General features: G+C 44.0%; 1 protein-coding gene across 2 annotated transcripts in view; it reads left to right on the top strand.

Moving 5' to 3' along the window:
- Positions 1-20,069, top strand: part of LOC138641967 (ATP-binding cassette sub-family B member 5-like) — a 126,214-nt gene extending 106,145 nt beyond the window's left edge. The window contains exons 24-28 of one of the 2 annotated variants that reach the window (XM_069729812.1): positions 4,204-4,360; positions 4,527-4,724; positions 7,189-7,395; positions 18,703-18,849; positions 19,003-20,069. In XM_069729812.1, the coding sequence (XP_069585913.1) occupies positions 4,204-4,360; positions 4,527-4,724; positions 7,189-7,395; positions 18,703-18,849; positions 19,003-19,200 (907 nt within the window). In that variant the 3' untranslated portion in view covers positions 19,201-20,069. The remainder of the gene's footprint in view (positions 1-4,203; positions 4,361-4,526; positions 4,725-7,188; positions 7,396-18,702; positions 18,850-19,002) is intronic. The other variant, XM_069729811.1, reaches the window with a different exon arrangement.
- The last annotated feature ends 1,644 nt before the right edge of the window (positions 20,070-21,713 follow it).

Raw genomic sequence — 21,713 nt, 5'->3', positions numbered from 1 at the left:
CGAGGTTCCGACGCTAGGAGTGAAATGCACCGCACAACGGAGGCAGCGGATGCATTTTCCTGCGCATCCGCTGCCCCATTGTGAGGTGCGGGGAGGTGGGGGCGGAGTTCCGGCCGCGCATGTGCGGTCGGAAAAAGCGGTCCGTCGGCAGCAAAAAATGTTATATGTAATGTTTTTTGCTCCCGGCGGTCCGACCGCCACAACACGGCGTAACCGTCGCACGACGGTTGCAACTTGTGTCAATGCGTCGCAATGCGTCGCTAATGTTAATCTATGGGGCAAAAACGCATCCTGCAAACAACTTTGCAGGATGCGTTTTTCCCATAAACGACGCATTGCGATGTATTGCAAAAAACGCTAGTGTGAAAGTAGCCTTAGAGCCGAGCGTTAGTTTACTCTTGCACTGGAGGAAGCCCACTCAAAAACAGGGAGAACATACAAACTCCTTGCATATGTTATCCTTGATGGGATTTGAACCCAGGACTCCATTACTGCAATGCAAGAGTGCTAACCACTGAGCCATCATGGTGCACACCTGTGACCTCCGGAATCACTCCAGTGTTTGCAAGATGATTTAGAAGTCACTTCTCAATGGAACAGTATGAGAACCAGAGTGAGGTCAGAATGAGGCTCTAATAGATTTACATTTAGAGCTTGTGACCGTTACCTCTGACTTTCGATCAGTCAGCAGTTACAGTCGCAAGATGGGACTGGAGTGGCGCCAGTAGCAGAAGACAGCAGCTGATAAGTATAATACTGGGGTCAGGGAACTTACATTAGCTGCACCACTCCAATGGGCGGCTGCCAAGTGTAATACTAGGGTCAGGGAGCTTACATTAGCTGGACCACTCCAAAGGGCAGCTGATAAGTATAATACTGGGGTCAGGGAGCTTACATTGGCTGCACCACGCTTACAGGCAGCTGATCAGTATAATAGTAGGGTCACGGAAATTACATTAGCTGTACCACTTCAACGGGCAGCTGATCAGTTTAATAGTAGGGACAGGGAACTTACATTAGCTGCACCACTCTGTTGTAGCTGTTTGCGTTCTGACCCAAAGTCAGACATGCCAGATCATCAGTGAGGTCAAATCAGGAGGTTACGCCCTTCATTGACAAGCGCTCTTGGAGAAAAAGTAAACGGCACATGTGCTGTGAGCAAAGTCACTTTATCTGATATATCCAAACACAAGGCAATATTTTATACCATTTACAGCAAATGTAATTCTCAATGTAATTCAAGTAGCCCTCCCCCTGTTACCCTGGGTCATGCTGACCTTTATTTCCCACGTACCCAGAACATGTTGTGGCTGACTATTGAAAACATAGAAGATAAGAAGTATACAATCCTTGAAGAGGAGTCTACCAGACTACAGCATCATAACAATACAATCTAGCAATTTTAGCTATTAAAGGCAAAAGGCAATTAAAGGCAAAACATTAACCCTTCTATATCAACTCCAACGGGTGGCTGATAAGTATAATACTAGGGTGAGGGAGCTTACATTAGCTGCACCACTCCAACGGGTGGCTGATAAGTATAATAGTAGATTTAGGGAGCTTACATCAGCTGCACCACTCCAATGGGCGGCTGATAAGTATAATACTGGGGTCAGGGAGCTTACATTAGCTGCACCATTCCAATCGGCAGCTGATTAGTATAACACTGGGGTCAGGGAGCTTACATTAGCTGGACCACTCCAATGGGCGGCTGATAAGTATAATACTGGGGTCAGGGAGCTTACATTGGCTGCACCACGCTTACAGGCAACTGATCAGTATAATAGTAGGGTCTGGAAATTTACATTAGCTGTACCACTCCAACGCACAGCTGATCAGTATAATAGTAGGGACAGGGAACTTACATTTGCTGCACCACTCCAACGGGTGGCTGATCAGTATAATATTAGGGAGAGGGAACTTACATTAGCTGCACCACTCCAATGGGTGACTGATAAGTATAATAGTAGGGTCATGGAGCTTACATTAGCTGGACCACTCCAACGGGCAGCTGATCAGTATAATATTAGGGAGAGGGAACTTACATTAGCTGCACCACTCCAATGGGTGACTGATAAGTATAATACTAGGGTCAGGGAGCTTACATTAGCTGGACCACTCCAACGTGCAGCTGATAAGTATAATACTGGGGTCAGGGAGCTTATATTACCTGCACCACTCCAATGGGCGGCTGATAAGTATAATAGTAGGTTCAGGGAGCTTACATCAGCAGGACCACTCCAATGGGCGGCTGATAAGTATAATACTGGGGTCAGGGAGCTTACATTAGCTGCACCACTCTAATGGGCAGCTGATTAGTATAATATTGGGGTCAGGGAGCTTATATTACCTGCACCACTCCAATGGGCGGCTGATAAGTACAATAGTAGTTTCAGGGAGCTTACATCAGCAGGACCACTCCAATGGGCAGCTGATAAGTATAATACTGGGGTCAGGGAGCTTACATTAGCTGCACCACTCTAATGGGCAGCTGATTAGTATAATATTGGGGTCAGGGAGCTTACATTAGCTGGACCACTCCAAAGTTTGGCTGATAAGTATAATACTGGGGTCAGGGAGCTTACATTAGCTGCACCACGCTTACAGGCAGCTGATCAGTATAATAGTAGAGTCAGGGAAATTACATTAGCTGTACCACTCCAAAGCGCAGCTAATCAGTATAATAGTAGGGACAGGGAACTTACATTAGCTGCACCACTCCAATAGGCGACTGATAAGTATAATACTAGGGTCAGGGAGCTTACATTAGCTGGACCACTCCGAGCACTAACAAATACTTGGAGACCACCCGAGCGTGCTCGGGAAAACCCTAGCAACAAGTATACTCGCTCATCACTAGACTGGAGTAACATTTCTGGCTCCTCCTGCCCAACTGCATCCATTTTGTTGGAGCTGTTTGAAAATGACAAAAGTCACAGAATGTAACCATGCACCACCCCGTTGCACAAAAATATTGTAACTGTTCAAAATGTTTTACACCAGATTTCTGGTAAAACCCTTTGAAGAATCACCCTCATAGATTATAAATAGTGATGAGCGAATATACTCGTTACCCGAGATTTCTCGAGCACGCTCGGGTGTCCTCCGAGTATTTTTTAGTGCAGATGTAAATCATTCAGCTGCGGCAAGAAAAACTAAATCTCCGAGCACTAAAAATACTCGGAGGACACCCGAGGCGTGCTCGGGAAATCTCGAGTAACGAGTATATTCGCTCATCACTAATTATAAACTTAAAGTGACAGTGAGAAACTGTAACAAATTTATCACAGAGGTTCACGCCATAAATAAATGTAGGGAAAGTTATATATTTATTAAGCCCAGGTCCCTTTTAATTCACTTTAAAAAAAATTCAAGATGTCTAGAGCCGTGCTAGTGCAACACATGGGAGGTACAACAGTATTGAAGCTCAATTTGAAACCTATTTATCAATTGTTTCTCAATGTGCCTGTGACCATGTGCTTTTATACAGTCTTTATGACTTCTAATATTTTTATTATTTACAGCAGTGGGCACTTTGTGATGTATATCTGTGTACATACAGCTATAATCAGCAATGAATTTGACGTGAATATCACTTCTTATTAGGTTATGTCCACACTGAGTTTCTGCAGTGTTCCTGGAGGTTTCACCTGAAAAGCCCTGTAAGGCCATGTTCACACATTCAGTATTTGGTCAGTATTTTACATCAGTATTTATAAGCCAAAACTAGGAATGGAGCAATCAGAGGAAAAGTATAATAGAAACACGTCACCACTTCTGTATTTATCACCTACTCCTGGTTTTGGCTTACACATACTAATTTAAAATACTGACCTGATAGTGAACATGGCCTAAAAATCAGATGCATGCGAACCCTCAACAGGGCAGAAAACTGCAATGATATAGCTTTAAAATGATCTTTATTCTTTTTCTAAAAATGTTTTTTTGCTTATATGTTCAGACTGGCACAAAACGTAGCCATCTGAACAGAAGGACACTTTTGGAAAATATATATCCCTCATTGCAGAAAATACGGCATGAACACGGCCTTATTATTGGAAACTAATGTAAACCAAAATATCTTATACAAGTAAATAAAATATTAAATATTGTGTTTGATTCCTTTTGACTACATGGATACACTGATGTTTTGAGAAACTAAATAAAATGTCTGATGAAAATATTATATGATATATTTCACAGTGTGTTTTCCTGCCTGGCGTACGGAGCTATTACTGTAGGACAAACATTATCCTTTGCTCCTGATTATGCAAAAGCCAAATCTGCCGCTTCCCATTTGTTTCATCTATTCAACACTGAGCCATCCATTGACAGCTACAGCATGGAAGGACAGAAACCAGTAAGTGAATGACACAGAGTGGAGCACAACCATGATGTGTAAAAAGATGGTTCTGGTTTACTGAACCTTATACTAATATTATTATTATTATTATTATTATTATATATTGTTATAATATTATTATACTATTTTTATTCAAATTTTTATTTATTTTCTGTGCAAATAGGAAAAATATGAAGGCAATTTGGAAATATCAAAAGTTTCCTTCAACTATCCATCTCGTCCGGATGTGCCTGTGCTGAAAGCGCTGTCTGTGGCAATATCCAACGGCCAAACAGTGGCATTCGTTGGCAGCAGTGGATGCGGAAAAAGCACCTCTATTCAGCTGCTCCAGAGGTTTTATGATCCAATCCAAGGAGCGGTGGTAAGATCTCACATGTTTATTAAAATTGTTAAACATCCTTTGTGAATACATTTAGGGAAATTTAGTCAAAAATCCAAAGTTTCATCATAAATGTACAGAGCAGTAGAATAAGACAAAATGTATGTTCTCCGATGGTTCGAGAAAAAACACAGTAATGTGAATAGCACCATAGATTATAATGGGTCCATGAAAAAAGCGGATAGAAACATATGTGCAACACAGACGTATGAATGAGACCTTTCTCTTTAGGGCTTTGCCTCTTTATCGCAATCCTACTTTATGGGCCATGTTATTTTTTTTTTTTACCAAGACCTTGCTCTGAAGGGCACTGTCCACACACATTTTTTCTCTTTGTATCTGTATCGCCCAGAGTGTGGTACTCAGGTCGCCGGGCATCATTGGATTCAGGGGGTCACGGAGATGGCAGACAGTCCGGTGCCTGTGCTCCGGGGACAGTGAAATAGGGATTAAAAATAAAAAGATAAAAAGGAAAACAAAAATTAAAAAGAATAGTTTGTGACACCAGTTGGAGTGTTCGGCTGTAAGATGGCCGACATTGCAGATGATCCCTGGGGGGTAAGTGATGATGGCAGTGCAGGTGTTTAACCCCCTCCAACTAGGGCTGGCCCCCAGCGATAGTGATGGAAGTAGATGGTGCAGAGTAATAAGGCAGGAGACAGGGAAAGTCACTTTACCATTTACTGAAGTCCAGATGCAGTTTCAGAGGATGGAATACAACTCTCACCAGGTATACAGTCTGCTCTGCACGATGGGAATCCTCTCTCTGCTGTGATTCAGTATGAACTCCCTGCTGCTCTAATCCCGTCTGGGACAAAGGTTTCCTGGAGTCTGAAACTTCCAGTACAGCCACGTACTCAATGTGAAGCATGTGTTTGTTCTTGCACAATCCCTCACTGATTCTCTGTTGCTTTGGAGCTTCTGGGAAAACTCTTCGCTGCTGGTTATGAAAACCACACAGCATCTCAGCTTACCACGATTCTGGAAGCCTGGATGGCCTGATGCCCTGATCCTTCTCAGGACTGTCCCTGGAGACAGCACATGTCTCTCCTCCATGAACATTCTCCATTTTCTTTTCACACACTGTTTCCTCACAGACTAACTATGCAACTCCTTTCCCAGTTAGGGTATCTCTGCAAAGCTCTAAGCTTCAGACAGAGTAAAGGAGCGGGGTAAATTGTGTGTGCCGTTGTCCCCAGCAGAGAAAGCATAACTCCCGTCATTCACAATACACATATAAAATAGTACATATTTGACTATTTTATGGCGACACACACACAGGGCGCCACATATCTGTCCTGCAAGCAGTCACACTTGGGGACAATCAGGTGCAATGTACATTCAGATTGTCTCTTCAAAGAGGAAGAGGACTCGAACTCTAGTGCCACCTATAGGAAGTAACAATCCTAAAAGTCAATATCAACTCTCTAACGAGCCTTGTCACATGACTTATGATAAATGCCAAAAGCAAAATCTCAATTTACAGATACAATGTTTCAGGGTACTGCCACTCGTCGGTGCAAAGTGTGAGGTCTAGTTTGGCTCCACACTCAGCCAAACCAGATTTCACACTTTGCACTGACGAGGGGCAGTACCGTGAAACACCATGTCTGCAAATTGAGATTTTGGTTTTGTTTTTTATCCTAAGTCATGTGACAAGGTTTGTTAAAGGGTCGATAATGACTTTTAGGATTGTTACTTCCAATAGGTGGCACTAGAGTTCGAGTCCTCATCCTCTCTGAAGACACAATTTGTGTATTTCCCAGTGGATCAATGTGGCTTTAAAGTCTCCTCACCTCAGTCTTGACAAGTCACTCTCCACAAGGAGAAACATTACCCATTGGATTACTGTACATTCAGTTACACTGACACTATGGCAGCAATTCTACTTTGGCCATGAATCTCAGCAGGTTACATACAGTATATTCCCTCCCCACTGTCTACTCCAGTCTATCACAAACCTTTTGATTGTATGGGCTCTCTCTGACATCACCTAGAAATGAAGTTTATCAGTGTCACTAAGCAATGTATCCCTCAGAAAGCACCACACTCTTTCCCAGTATATCCATTCATCTGCTCGTTTATTGTAACTGTCACCCGAAGATTATCATTCCTTAGTTCAGTGACAGCATCACACATAAAATGGCACCGTAGGGCACCGCAGACCGCCTTCCAACTCACCTGCAAAAATAAAACATTTCCACAGTGCAACAAAACATATGACAGCTTGCTCAGTCTGGCAAATTAGAAGAATCCTGACAGTGTGCACATTGCACAGTCAGGAGTTACCAATCTGCTGTTGCACTGTTGCACAGAGTGACTGCAGAAATTTACCTGAAGGTTGGAAACCCCATTTAAACTTTAATTAAAAAAAGATGGCATCGGTATATTAGTATTAATTTTATTAATTATGTCAAATTTTACAATTTGGACTTTCTGTTTTCAGTTGTTTGACAAAAGTGCAGCAAAGGGCTTGAATCTACAATGGCTAAGAAATCAGATTGGAATCGTGTCCCAGGAGCCAGTGCTGTTTGACCGCAGTATTGCTGAAAATATCGCTTATGGGGACAACTCCCGCGAAGTGCCCATGGAGGAGATAGAACAAGCTGCAAAAGCTGCCAATATCCATTCCTTCATAGAAGAGCTGCCGGAGGTAAATATTATGTGATTAGGATTATACTATGAAATATATGCATTTTCTGCATCCTTAGCCAATTAGTTTTATTTTGCATCCTGAGACCATGTAGAGTTTCTCCCATGGGAATGAGTAAAGGGACAAACTCTATAGCTACATTAAAAATAATGGGGCTATAAAGAATTATGAAAGGGCCCTAGTCTTGCCTTCTTCAGACTGTAACTCCTGCTGTAAACTTTGGTGGAGGTACATTTTAACTCAATGTGCTTTTTATGATAGTATATACAAATATAATGACATCCACTGGCTGTGCACACTATGGAGGAAGTGTAACATCCCTACTCTATTTAAAGTACCACTCCAGTCTTTTGGTTTTTTTATTGCACCGCTGGAGTGGCGCTTTAAATGTTATTCCCCTGCCCCTGTCTTCCACCACCACCTGTATCGTTTTCCAGCGTTGCTCCCGTCGGTCTCTGGCAAAAAGTGACCTGCCGATGGCTCCAATGTTTCGGAGGTCACTCTTCAATATAAGTCTATGAGAGTCTTGTTTCTGTCCTCGTTCTGCCCTTCATAGCCTTGCATTGAAAGCTTGTGACATAGCGTCTGACTTCCAGCCAGTCAGAAGCTGCGCTCACAAGATGGCGCCGCGGGACCGGAGTGGTGCTGAAAAATGGTGAGTATATGACCGGGAACAGGAGGCATACACTTAAAGCGCCACTCCAGCACTGAAAAAAAAAACACTCCAGTGCTTTAAGTAGTGTACTGCTAATTTATAGTCAGTAAGTAAATCAATAGTAATGGTACATGTAAATAACATAGGGGACTTAGTTATCACTATTTTCATCAAATTTATTGTAAAAACCATCCCACTGTAACAAGGCGTACCCAATCAGTATGTTCCTATCTCTAGTATTAAAACCTTATGTTGTATCAACCAACCTATAGATGGGGTAGAGCAGGACACATGCCTGACTGTGCAGACACATGCCCATGGGAAGGTATATAGATGAAATGCCTAGCTCAAAAAAGGGGAGCCACACTTCTGTTTGTATGAAGTAGTACTATATATAGAGTAACTTAATTATAGTACTATATTATAGACTAACTTAATTTCCTTCTATGACAGAATCACTGACTGGGTAGATCAGGGAAATGCTGTAGATATAGTATATTTTGACTTCAGAAAGGCATTTGACAAAGTAGCTCACACAATCCTTATTGAAAAAATGACCAAGTATGGAATGTACAAGGCAACTGTTAGGCCATGTTCACACGATCCTTTTTTTCACGCGGAATTGCCGCGATTTTCCCGCTGCGGGTCCGCAGCTGTTTTCCATGCAGGGTACATTACATTGTACCCTATGGAAAACAGGAACTGCTGTGCCCACAATGCGGAAAATAAAAAAAAAACCGCGCTGAATAGCTGCGGGAAAAAAGAAGTACCATGTCACTTCTTTTTTTCGGAGCCGCAGCGGTTCTGCACCCATTGACCTCCATTGTGAGGTCAAACCCGCAGTAAAACCCGCAGATGAAAAAAATATCTGCGGGTTTTACTGCGGTTTGTGGTGCCGAACCGCTGCAGCAGGAAGTGCGGGGAAGCGGGCGGAAGTGCGTGGGTGGAGTGTGGCTGCCCCCCGTGCTCCGATCCCACCCCCCCGTGCTCCAATCCCACCGCCCCGTGCTCCGATGCCCCCCCAGTGCTCCGATGCCCCCCCGTGCCCTAATCTCCCCTCCTTATACTTACCCGGCGTCCCGGTGTCCGTCCGGCCGTCTTCTCCCTGGGCGCCGCCATCTTGCAAAATGGCGGGCGCATGCGCAGTGCGCCCGCCGAATCTGCCGGCCGGCAGATTCGTTCCAAAGTGCATTTTGATCACTGAGATATAACCTATCTCAGTGATCAAAATAAAAAAAAATAGTAAATGACACCCCCCCCTTTGTCACCCCCATAGGTAGGGACAATAAAAAAAAATTAAGAATTTTTTTTTTTTCCACTAAGGTTAGAATAGGGTTAGGGGTAGGGTTAGGGGTAGGGTTAGGGGTAGGGTTAGGGGTAGGGTTAGGGGTAGGGTTAGGGTTAGGGGTACGGTTAGGGGTAGGGTTAGGGTATTTTCAGCCATTTTAACTGCATAGAAAACTGCATAAAAAAAAGGATCAAAAAAAGGATCAAAAAAAGGATCAAAAAACGCATCAAAAAAGGACAAAAAAAGGACCAAAAAAAGGACATGCGTTTTCTGCCAAGAGCTGCAGTTTTTTAAAAAACAGTCCTGAAAAAAAAAGGATGGAAATCAGGAACGTGTGAACATACCCTTAGGTGGATTCATAACTGGCTTAGTGATCGGACCCAAAGAGTGGTCATAAATGGTTGTACATCCAGTGGGAAGAATGTCTCAAGTGGGGTACCACAGGGTTCTGTCCCGGGCCTTGTATTGTTCAACATCTTTATCAATCATTTAGATGAAGGAATTGAGTGTAAACTGATTAAATTTGCTGATGACACTAAGCTAGGAGGGATAGCTAATACTAGAGAAGAGAGAGAAAGGATTCAAAAAGATATAAATAAACTGAAACAGTGGGCAGCAACTAACAGAATGGTTTTCAACAGGGAAAAATGCAAAGTACTACATCTGAGCAATAAAAATGAAAAATTCATATACAGAATGGGAGGAATAGGGCTAAGCAACAGCACTTGTGAAAAGACTTGGGTATACCAATAGATCATAAACTGAACATGAGTCAACAGTGTGGTGCAGCAGCAACAGGCAAATGCAATTCTGGGATGTATTAACAGAAGCATACAGTCTAGATCATGCAAAGTCATTATTGCCCTCTACTCCTCTTTGGTCAGACCTCATCTGGAATATTGTGTCCAGTTTTGGGCACCACATCAACATCAAAGACATCAACAAGCTGGAACAAGATCAGAGAAGAGCGACCAGAATGGTGACCGTTCTGCAAACCCTGTCCTATGGGGAACATTTACAGAATTTGGGAATGTTTAGCTTGCAAAAAAGAAGACTGAGAGGAGACTTAATAGCTGTCTACAAATATCTCAAGGGCTGTCACATTGTAGAAGGATCTTTATTCTCATTTGCACAAGGAAAGACTAGAAGCAATGGGATGAAACTGAATGGGAGGAGACACAGATTAGATATTAGAAAAAATGTTTTGACAGTTAGGGTGATCAATGAGTGGAACAGGCTGCCACAAGAGGTGGTGAGTTCTCCTTCAATGGAAGTCTTCAAACAGAGGCAGGACAGATATCTGTCTGGGATTATTTAGTGATTCCTGCTTTGAGCAGAGGGTTGGACCAGATGACCCAGGAGGTCCCTTCCAACTCTACCATTCTATGATTCTAACATAGGGTACTTACAATACTTTATTCATCAAAATAGTGTAAACTAAGTACTAGGGTTGAGCGAAACGGGTCGAAATTGTTCAAAAGTCGCCGACTTTTGGCAAGGTCGGGTTTCATGAAACCCGACCCGACCCCAGTGGGGGGTCGGCCATGAAGTCGGCGATCTTTTGAATCTGGAATCGGAATTCCGATCCCGATTCCCGATATGTTTAAGTAATCGGGAATTGGTATCGGAATTCAGATTAAAGTGTAAAATACAGAATTAAAATAAAAAATATTGCAATACTTACCCTCTGACGCGCCCTGGTACTAACCGGCAGCCTTCCTCCTTTGAATCCGCGCTTCTAGGACCTTGCCGTGACGTCGCGGTGACGTCGCGGCTTGTGATTGGCCGCGCGGCCGCCCATGTGACCGCTCGCGCTGCCAATCAGAAGCCGCGACGTCACCCGCGACGTCACCGAAGGTCCTGGAAGGGCTGATTCTTAGGAAGGAAGGCTGTCGGAAGGAAGCAGGGCGCTTCCGAGGGTGAGTATATACCTAATAGGAATATACTCACCCTCGGAAGCGCCCTGCTTCCTTCCGACAGCCTTCCTTCCTAAGAATCAGCCCTTCCAGGACCTTCGGTGACGTCACGGGTGACGTCGCGGCTTGTGATTGGCCGCGCGAGCGGTCACATGGGCGGCCGCGCGGCCAATGACAAGCCGCGACGTCACCCGCGACGTCACCGAAGGTCCTGGAAGGCTGATTCTAAGGAAGGAAGGTTCCCGGTTAGTACCAGGGCGCGTCAGAGGGTAAGTATAAGGATATTTTTTATTTTAATTCTATATTTTACACTTAAATATGGATCCCAGGGCCTGAAGGAGAGTTTCCGCTCCTTCAGACCCTGGGAACCATGGAAACCCAATGCACTGCATTGGGTTTCAAGTTTCGGCCGACCCCGACCCCGACTTTTTTATAGGATCGGCCGATTTCACTCGACCCGACTTTTCCAAAAGTCGGGTTTCGTGAAACCCGACCCGATCCTATAAAAGTGAAGGTCGCTCAACCCTACTAAGTACCATATGGTATTTACATGCACTGCTACTATTTATTTACTTACTATAGGGTATATGCTCATTTAGTTTTCATCTTAGGGGTTTTGTCTGTTAAATGGCCAAAGTGTGAATGTGCTCCTAGAAATTGCATTTATAATAACTTATGCTCTAGCTCATTTCTTTGGTTTTGCTGAAGTTTCTTGTAATTTGTACAAATGGGGCATGCGCCCCCCCCCCCTTAAAAGTAGGTATTTTATCTATATACCATAGCTTCCCATAGTCAGGTGTCTGAGCAGTCGGGCCTGGATCCTGCTCTGCCCCCATGAGGTCAGTTGAGACCAGGCGATGTTTTAATACTAAAGATAGGACTGTCCCACTAAGGGTGCACCTTATCGCGGTGGGATGGCTTTTAGCTTTTTTGATCAAAATAGTGTTAACTAAGTATACTATATTGTTATGAAAGGTAATTCAGTACCACAATGGACATAGAGGTCAGCGCACATACAGTGACCTGACAATAACCCAAAAACATAGAACGAGCTCTGAGACGTGGGAACTCTGCTGACCGCAATCCCTAATCTTCTCCAACCACACTAAAGGCAGCCGTGGATTGCGCCTAACGCTCCCTATGCAACTCGGCACGGCCTGAGAAACTAGCTAGCCTGAAGATAGAAAATAAGCCTACCTTGCCTCAGAGAAATACCCCAAAGGAAAAGGCAGCCCCCACATATAATGACTGTGAGTTAAGATGAAAAGACAAACGTAGAGATGAAATAGATTTAGCAAAGTGAGGCCCAACTTTCTGAACAGAGCGAGGATAGGAAAGGTAACTTTTCGGTCAACACAAAACCCTACAAAACCACGCAAAGTGGGCAAAAAGACCCTCCATACCGAACTAACGGCACGGAGGTACACCCTCTGCGTCCCAGAGCTTCCAGCAAGCAGTAAAAAACAAATTGACAAGCTGGACAGAAAAAAACAGCAAACAAATAGCAAAGAGGAACTTAGCTATGCAGAGCAGCAGGCCACAGGAACGATCCAGGAGGAAAGAGGTCCAATACTAGAACATTGACTGGAGGCCAGGATCAAAGCACTAGGTGGAGTTAAATAGAGCAGCACCTAACGACTTCACCACATCACCTGAGGAAGGAAACTCAGAAGCCGCAGTACCACTTTCCTCCACCAACGGAAGCTCACAGAGAGAACCAGCCGAAGTACCACTTGTGACCACAGGAGGGAGCTCTGCCACAGAATTCACAACAGTACCCCCCCTTGAGGAGGGGTCACCGAACCCTCACCAGAGCTCCCAGGACGACCAGGATGAGCCATATGAAAGGCACGAACAAGATCGGGAGCATGGACATCAGAGGCAAAGACCCAGGAATTATCTTCCTGAGCATAACCCTTCCACTTAACCAGATACTGGAGTTTCCGCCTTGAAACACGAGAATCCAAAATCTTCTCCACAATATACTCCAACTCCCCCTCCACCAAAACCGGGGCAGGAGGATCTACAGATGGAACCATAGGTGCCACGTATCTCCGCAACAATGACCTATGGAATACGTTATGTATGGAAAAAGAATCTGGAAGGGTCAGACGAAAAGACACAGGATTAAGAACCTCAGAAATCCTATACAGACCAATAAAACGAGGTTTAAACTTAGGAGAGGAAACCTTCATAGGAATATGACGAGAAGATAACCAAACCAAATCCCCAACACGAAGTCGGGGACCCACACAGCGTCTGCGATTAGCAAAACGTTGAGCCTTCTCCTGGGACAAAGTCAAATTGTCCACTACATGAGTCCAAATCTGCTGCAACCTGTCCACCACAGTATCCACACCAGGACAGTCCGAAGACTCAACCTGCCCTGAAGAGAAACGAGGATGGAACCCAGAGTTGCAGAAAAACGGCGAAACCAAGGTAGCCGAGCTGGCCCGATTATTAAGGGCGAACTCAGCCAAAGGCAAAAAGGACACCCAGTCATCCTGATCAGCAGAAACAAAGCATCTCAGATATGTTTCCAAGGTCTGATTGGTTTGTTCGGTCTGGCCATTAGTCTGAGGATGGAAAGCCGAGGAAAAAGACAAGTCAATGCCCATCCTACCACAAAAGGCTCGCCAAAACCTCGAAACAAACTGGGAACCTCTGTCAGAAACGATATTCTCTGGAATGCCATGTAAACGAACCACATGCTGGAAAAACAATGGCACCAAATCAGAGGAGGAAGGCAATTTAGACAAGGGTACCAAATGGACCATCTTAGAGAAGCGATCACAGACCACCCAAATGACTGACATCTTTTGAGAGACGGGAAGATCTGAAATAAAATCCATAGAGATATGTGTCCAAGGCCTCTTCGGGACCGGCAAGGGCAAAAGCAACCCACTGGCACGAGAACAGCAGGGCTTAGCCCGAGCACAAATCCCACAGGACTGCACAAAAGTACGCACATCCCGCGACAGAGATGGCCACCAAAAGGATCTAGCCACTAACTCTCTGGTACCAAAGATTCCAGGATGACCAGCCAACACCGAACAATGAACCTCAGAGATAACTTTATTCGTCCACCTATCAGGGACAAACAGTTTCTCCGCTGGGCAACGATCAGGTTTATTAGCCTGAAATTTTTGCAGCATCCGCCGCAAATCAGGGGAGATGGCAGACACAATTACTCCCTCTTTGAGGATACCCGCCGGCTCAGATACACCCGGAGAGTCGGGCACAAAACTCCTAGACAGAGCATCCGCCTTCACATTTTTAGAGCCCGGAAGGTATGAAATCACAAAGTCAAAACGGGCAAAAAACAACGACCAATGAGCTCTAGGATTCAACCGCTTGGCGGACTCGAGATAAGTCAAGTTCTTATGATCAGTCAAGACCACCACGCGATGCTTAGCTCCTTCAAGCCAATGACGCCACTCCTCGAATGCCCACTTCATGGCCAGCAACTCTCGATTGCCCACATCATAATTTCGCTCAGCAGGCGAAAACTTCCTGGAAAAGAAGGCGCATGGTTTCATCACCGAGCAATCAGAACTTCTCTGCGACAAAACAGCCCCTGCTCCAATCTCAGAAGCATCAACCTCGACCTGGAACGGAAGCGAAACATCTGGTTGACACAACACAGGGGCAGAAGAAAAACGACGCTTCAACTCTAGAAAAGCTTCCACCACAGCAGAAGACCAATTGACCAAATGAGCACCTTTCTTGGTCAAATCGGTCAATGGTTTAGCAATACTAGAAAAATTGCAGATGAAGCGACGATAAAAATTAGCAAAGCCCAGGAACTTTTGCAGACTTTTCAGAGATGTCGGCTGAGTCCATTTATGGATGGCTTGGACCTTAACAGGGTCCATCTCGATAGTAGAAGGGGAAAAGATGAACCCCAAAAATGAAACCTTCTGAACACCAAAGAGACACTTTGATCCCTTCACAAACAAAGAATTAGCACGCAGGACCTGAAACACCGTTCTGACCTGCTTCACATGAGACTCCCAATCATCCGAGAAAATCAAAATGTCATCTAAGTACACAATCAGGAATTTATCCAGGTACTCTCGGAAGATGTCATGCATAAAGGACTGAAACACTGATGGAGCATTGGCAAGTCCGAATGGCATTACTAGATACTCAAAATGGCCCTCGGGCGTATTAAATGCAGTTTTCCACTCATCGCCTCGCTTAATACGCACAAGATTATACGCACCACGAAGATCTATCTTGGTGAACCAACTAGCCCCCTTAATCCGAGCAAACAAATCAGATAACAATGGCAAGGGGTACTGAAATTTAACCGTGATCTTATTTAGAAGGCGGTAATCTATACAAGGTCTCAGTGAACCATCCTTCTTGGCTACAAAAAAGAACCCTGCTCCTAATGGCGACGATGACGGGCGAATATGCCCCTTCTCCAAAGACTCCTTCACATAACTCCGCATAGCGGCGTGCTCAGGCACAGATAAATTAAACAGTCGACCTTTTGGGAATTTACTACCAGGAATCAAATCGATAGCACAATCACAATCCCTATGCGGAGGTAGGGCATTGGACTTGGGCTCATCAAATACATCCCGGTAATCAGACAAGAACTCAGGAACCTCAGAAGGGGTGGATGACGAAATAGTCAGAAATGGGACATCACCATGTACCCCCTGACAACCCCAGCTGGACACAGACATGGATTTCCAATCTAATACTGGATTATGGACTTGTAGCCATGGCAACCCCAACACGACCACATCATGCAGATTATGCAACACCAGAAAGCGAATAACCTCCTGATGTGCAGGAGCCATGCACATGGTCAGCTGGGTCCAGTACTGAGGCTTATTCTTGGCCAAAGGTGTAGCATCAATTCCTCTCAATGGAATAGGACACTGCAAGGGCTCCAAGAAAAACCCACAACGCCTAGCATACTCCAAGTCCATCAGATTCAGAGCAGCGCCTGAGTCCACAAATGCCATGACAGAATACGATGACAAAGAGCAGATCAAGGTAACAGACAGAAGAAATTTTGACTGTACCATACCAATGGTGGCAGACCTAGCGAACCGCTTAGGCTACGTTCAGATTAGCGTTTCCCGACGCTGCGTCGGGCGACGCAGCGGCGACGCACGCGTCATGCGCCCCTATGTTTAACATGGGGGACGCATGCGTTTTTCTTGTTGCGTTTTCTGACACGTGCGTCGTTTTTGACGCTAGCGTCGGACGCAAGAAAATGCAACAAGTTGCATTTTTCTTGCGTCCGATTTTCGTCAAAAAACTACGCACGCGTCACAAAACGCAGCGTTTTTGCGTGCGTTTGCACGCGTTTTTTCGTGCGTCGTGCGTTGCGTCGCCAACGCAGCGGCGCGCAACGCTAATCTGAACGTAGCCTAAGTGCGCTTAGGACAATCAGAGATAGCATGAGTGGAATCACCACAGTAGAAACACAGCCCATTCAGACGTCTGTGTTCTTGCCGTTCAACTCTGGTCAAAGTCCTATCGCACTGCATAGGCTCAGGTTTAAGCTCAGGTAATACTGCCAAATGGTGCACAGATTTACGCTCGCGCAAGCGTCGACCGATCTGAATGGCCAAAGACATAGACTCATTCAGACCAGCAGGCATAGGAAATCCCACCATGACATCCTTAAGGGCTTCAGAGAGACCTTTTCTGAAAATAGCTGCGAGCGCACCTTCATTCCACTGAGTGAGTACGGACCACTTTCTAAATTTCTGACAATATACCTCTATTTCATCCTAACCCTGACACAGAGCCAGCAAATTCTTCTCTGCCTGATCCACAGAATTAGGCTCATCGTACAGCAATCCGAGCGCCAGGAAAAATGCATCGATATTACTTAATGCAGGATCTCCTGACGCAAGAGAAAATGCCCAGTCCTGAGGGTCGCCATGTAAAAAAGAAATAACGATCCTAACTTGTTGAACTGGGTCACCAGAGGAGCGAGGTTTCAAAGCCAGAAATAGTTTACAATTATTTTTGAAACTCAGAAATTTAGTTCTATCTCCAAAAAACAAATCAGGAATTTGAATTCTCGGTTCTAACATAGAATTCTGAACCACAAAGTCTTGAATACTTTGTACTCTTGCCGAGAGCTGATCCACACATGAAGACAGACCTTTAATGTCCATTGCTACACCTGTGTCCTGAACCACCCAAATGTCTAGGGGAAAAAAAAGGCAAAACACAGAGCAGAGAAAAAAAAATGGTCTCAGAACTTCTTTTTTCCCTCTATTGAGAATCATTAGTACTTTTGGCCTCCAGTACTGTTATGAAAGGTAATTCAGTACCACAATGGACATAGAGGTCAGCGCACATACAGTGACCTGGCAATAACCCAAAAAACAAGAACGAGCTCTGAGACGTGGGAACTCTGCTGACCGCAATCCCTAATCCTCTCCAACCACACTAACGGCAGCCGTGGATTGCGCCTAACGCTCCCTATGCAACTCGGCACGGCCTGAGAAACTAGCTAGCCTGAAGATAGAAAATAAGCCTACCTTGCCTCAGAGGAATACCCCAAAGAAAAAGGCAGCCCCCACATATAATGACTGTGAGTTAAGATGAAAAGACAAACGTAGAGATGAAATAGATTTAGCAAAGTGAGGCCCAACTTTCTGAACAGAGCGAGGATAGGAAAGGTAACTTTTCGGTCAACACAAAACCCTACAAAACCACGCAAAGGGGGCAAAAAGACCCTCCATACCGAACTAACGGCACGGAGGTACACCCTCTGCGTCCCAGAGCTTCCAGCAAGCAGTAAAAAACAAATTGACAAGCTGGACAGAAAAAAACAGCAAACAAATAGCAAAGAGGAACTTAGCTATGCAGAGCAGCAGGCCACAGGAACGATCCAGGAGGAAAGAGGTCCAATACTAGAACATTGACTGGAGGCCAGGATCAAAGCACTAGGTGGAGCTAAATAGAGCAGCACCTAACGACTTCACCACATCACCTGAGGAAGGAAACTCAGAAGCCGCAGTACCACTTTCCTCCACCAACGGAAGCTCACAGAGAGAACCAGCCGAAGTACCACTTGTGACCACAGGAGGGAGCTCTGCCACAGAATTCACAACACTATATTATTTTAGTTACATGTACTATTAGTATTTTTTTATTTGCTTACTACAGGGTGTATGCTCAATCTGTTCTTATCTTAGGTTTTGTCTGTTACATGGCCACAGTGTGATAGATGTAGTGCCATGTAATACTTTCTCGAGGTCCAAAAGCCTCCACTACGAGCAAACTCATTCATGCCAATATTTTTGTAAGAAAACCTCTGTATTTCACCATATAAAACTAAGAGTAGAGTATGGGTCATATATCCCTATTATAGATGATACATTGAGGAACTGCACAGATCTGTAGTACATTCATAAGTATGTTGAGATGTTAATATGTTGTTTCCTTTATGTACAATTCTTCAGAAATATAACACATCAGTTGGAGGTAAAGGCACCCAGCTGTCAGGAGGTCAAAAGCAGAGAATCGCTATTGCCCGAGCACTTATCCGTTCTCCTAAAGTCCTACTCCTTGATGAAGCCACCTCAGCCCTGGATAATGAGAGTGAAAAGGTGAGGGTAAAATATTTTTTATCACAAATTTTTGCAAACCCATAAGCCGATTTGCGTAGTAATGTGGAAGCATGAGAGACAGGAGGGCCTTTATTCATTATTGGCTGTTTCTTTTGGTCAAACTTTGACTTTATCTTTTTTTATCATGGTTAGATTGTACAACAAGCACTAGATCAAGCACGGAAAGGAAGAACTTGTATCATCATTGCTCATAGACTGTCCACCGTCCAAAATGCAGATCTGATCATCGTTATGAAGAACGGGAAGGTGATAGATAAGGGAACTCACCAGCAGCTTCTCGCTAACCGAGGGGAGTATTATGAACTTGTGAATGCACAAACTATAACTTGATAAAGTCTGGAAATAGAATCAGATGCACACTATTGTGGTGCGAAACGTCAACTCCTGGAGTCGTGAATGGGCGACTACTCAACACAACGGCATAAAGAAGAGCAAACATCGGTATAAAGAGGGCGAGCTGCTGAGTCTTACCATCTCCAGCTTGGGGTTAAGGTCTCTATGATGAGAGTTGTGACCCTGATGAGACTCAACTGCTTGGTATCTTTATTTATTGGAAATGATCAAGAAGTGCAAATATACAACTGCATGAGCATCGGGATAAATAAGGCAGACTGCACTGTCTTTATAAAGATGTCTGTCTTAAGATAGATAGATAGATAGATAGATAGATAGATAGATAGATAGATTGTTCTAGCTATAGTATAAGCATTTTTTAACACAAATAGAAATGATTTGCTTTGGTTTCTTTGATATCTGATGATCAGGAATACATGTAGAAGACAATTCTGATGTATGGGATGACAGTTCTGTGACATTTTAAGTAAATTACTTTAACATTATTTAAAAAACATTCAATGATGACTGATTTTTTAATCTTTATAGAGGTCGGAAATTTATGCCTTAATTTATTATTTGCATTTATTAAGTCACTTTCCTTTTTTGTCTTGCGGTATTAGTTGCTGTTTTTGGTGCCAAATGTATCAAAATGGTGCTAGCGATTCATGAATTTGTTTCTGTCTTAAACTGCTTTTGCCACTTTTGATGCCAAAAATGGAACTAACAACTGATGTACTCAAAAATACACTGACGGGACTGGAGTGGAATTGTTCAAAATTGTGTAACTTTTTAAAAGTCACAATTGATGAGAATGGTGAAAACATTTGAAATCTCATGTATAAAATAGACTTCAAGAAAGGTTCAAAAAGAATAATGAAATGGATGGAAAAAAAGGCACAAGACACACAACACTAGACCTGTCTTGATAACGAGACCTCCCCATGGACCCCCATCGTGGAGAGGTCAGCACACGGGCATTGTTATCTCCATTCACTTATTTGGGAGTGACTGAATATAGCTGTGTACTCATGTTTGACAATTTATGGAACTCCTTTTGTAATGGAGAGATGAAGAGATCCTCGCAGGTGTGGCCAAATGTCGACTGGCAGCAGCATATTCCTAAGGCCGGAGTCACACTACTGTTGAATATGGACGAGTGCTATGATATAAAAAATCACATAGCACTCGGACAAGTATTCATCTATTGGGCAGCTCCCTTCAACGTATTTTTTCTCTGCCTTTTTCAGTGTGCGAGTGAAATGTCACTGACACTCGGCCGAGTCTCGGCTCACTCGCACCCATATAAACCTATGGGTGCGAGTGAGACAGCGCACACCACTCGGATATCATCCGAGTGATGTGCGCTATAAGCAGACCCCGGCAATGGAGGAGATGGAGAAATTCATTTCTCCACCTCCTCCTCAGCTGTGCTCTGATCCTCTCTGGGCGAGAGGCTCGGAGCACAGACACATGACACTCAGCTCCCGCTCGCAGTAGAGCAGGAGCCCAGGGTCATTAGCATATTGCATCAGATGCCATACACTTGTCAGACGCCGGCCTAAGGTAGATGAACATTTCTAAGGTGGGAATTGTCCTATGGGAAAAGTGATTAGATTCAATCTGCCTTCAGATGCCTCTAAGGGGCGCTTGTGAGCATACCGCATACTGTTCTATTAGTTAGCTGGTAATTGTATAAACAGTATGTGGTAAGCTTAGTGATGGCTGCACGCAGACAGAATTTTATCATATGTGTGCCTTGACGAGGGATTTGGAGTTCTGTTTTAGTAAAATGGAGCACTAGACATTATAAAAATATACTCGGAAAATAGTCAGCACAAATTGTTCACTTATTGAGAATGAAGAAAAGGCTGGACATTCTCTGCAAGGGCAACTCCATTAAAAGTCGAGTGCTCTATACTAGGCTTTCCTGTTGACTGAGTACATTTCTATATAAAAGGTGCCACGTTACCTCAGGTTTGACTGGTACCAGAATTGAATTTTTTACTGTATCCATCATATTTTTTTTCAAGACTCTATTTACTTTCTAGTATTTATGGGTAAAACATACCATAAGGAAACAACCTTACTCAGACCTGTCAGATGATAAATGCACTAGCAGGATGCAGCAGGCCCCCACGATAGGTGTTTTTGAAATTAGTGTTAGGACTCGCAAGTAAGAGGACCCTTGATGTTGGGTTTCGAGCTTATCTATTGTGGCCAAAATATCAACCAATACCTCATTTAATGTGTTTATTATATGCATTATTTTTTATCGCATATAATAAATACATTAAATGAAGTATTGGTTGGTATTTTGGCCAAAATAGATAAGCTCACCACACAACATCAAGGGTCCTCTTACTTGCGAGTCCTAACACTAATTTCAAAAACACCTGTCGTGGGGGCCTGCTGCATCCTTCTAGTGCATTTATCATCTGACAGGTTTGGGTAAGGCTGTTTCCTTATGGTATGTTTTTTTTTATTTTTCTGTTCGGTGTTTTTAGTAT

This window comes from Ranitomeya imitator, chromosome 6 (genome assembly GCF_032444005.1).
Source record: "Ranitomeya imitator isolate aRanImi1 chromosome 6, aRanImi1.pri, whole genome shotgun sequence".
NCBI lineage: Eukaryota > Metazoa > Chordata > Amphibia > Anura > Dendrobatidae > Ranitomeya > Ranitomeya imitator.
This window is presented reverse-complemented; position numbering and strand designations above follow the sequence as displayed.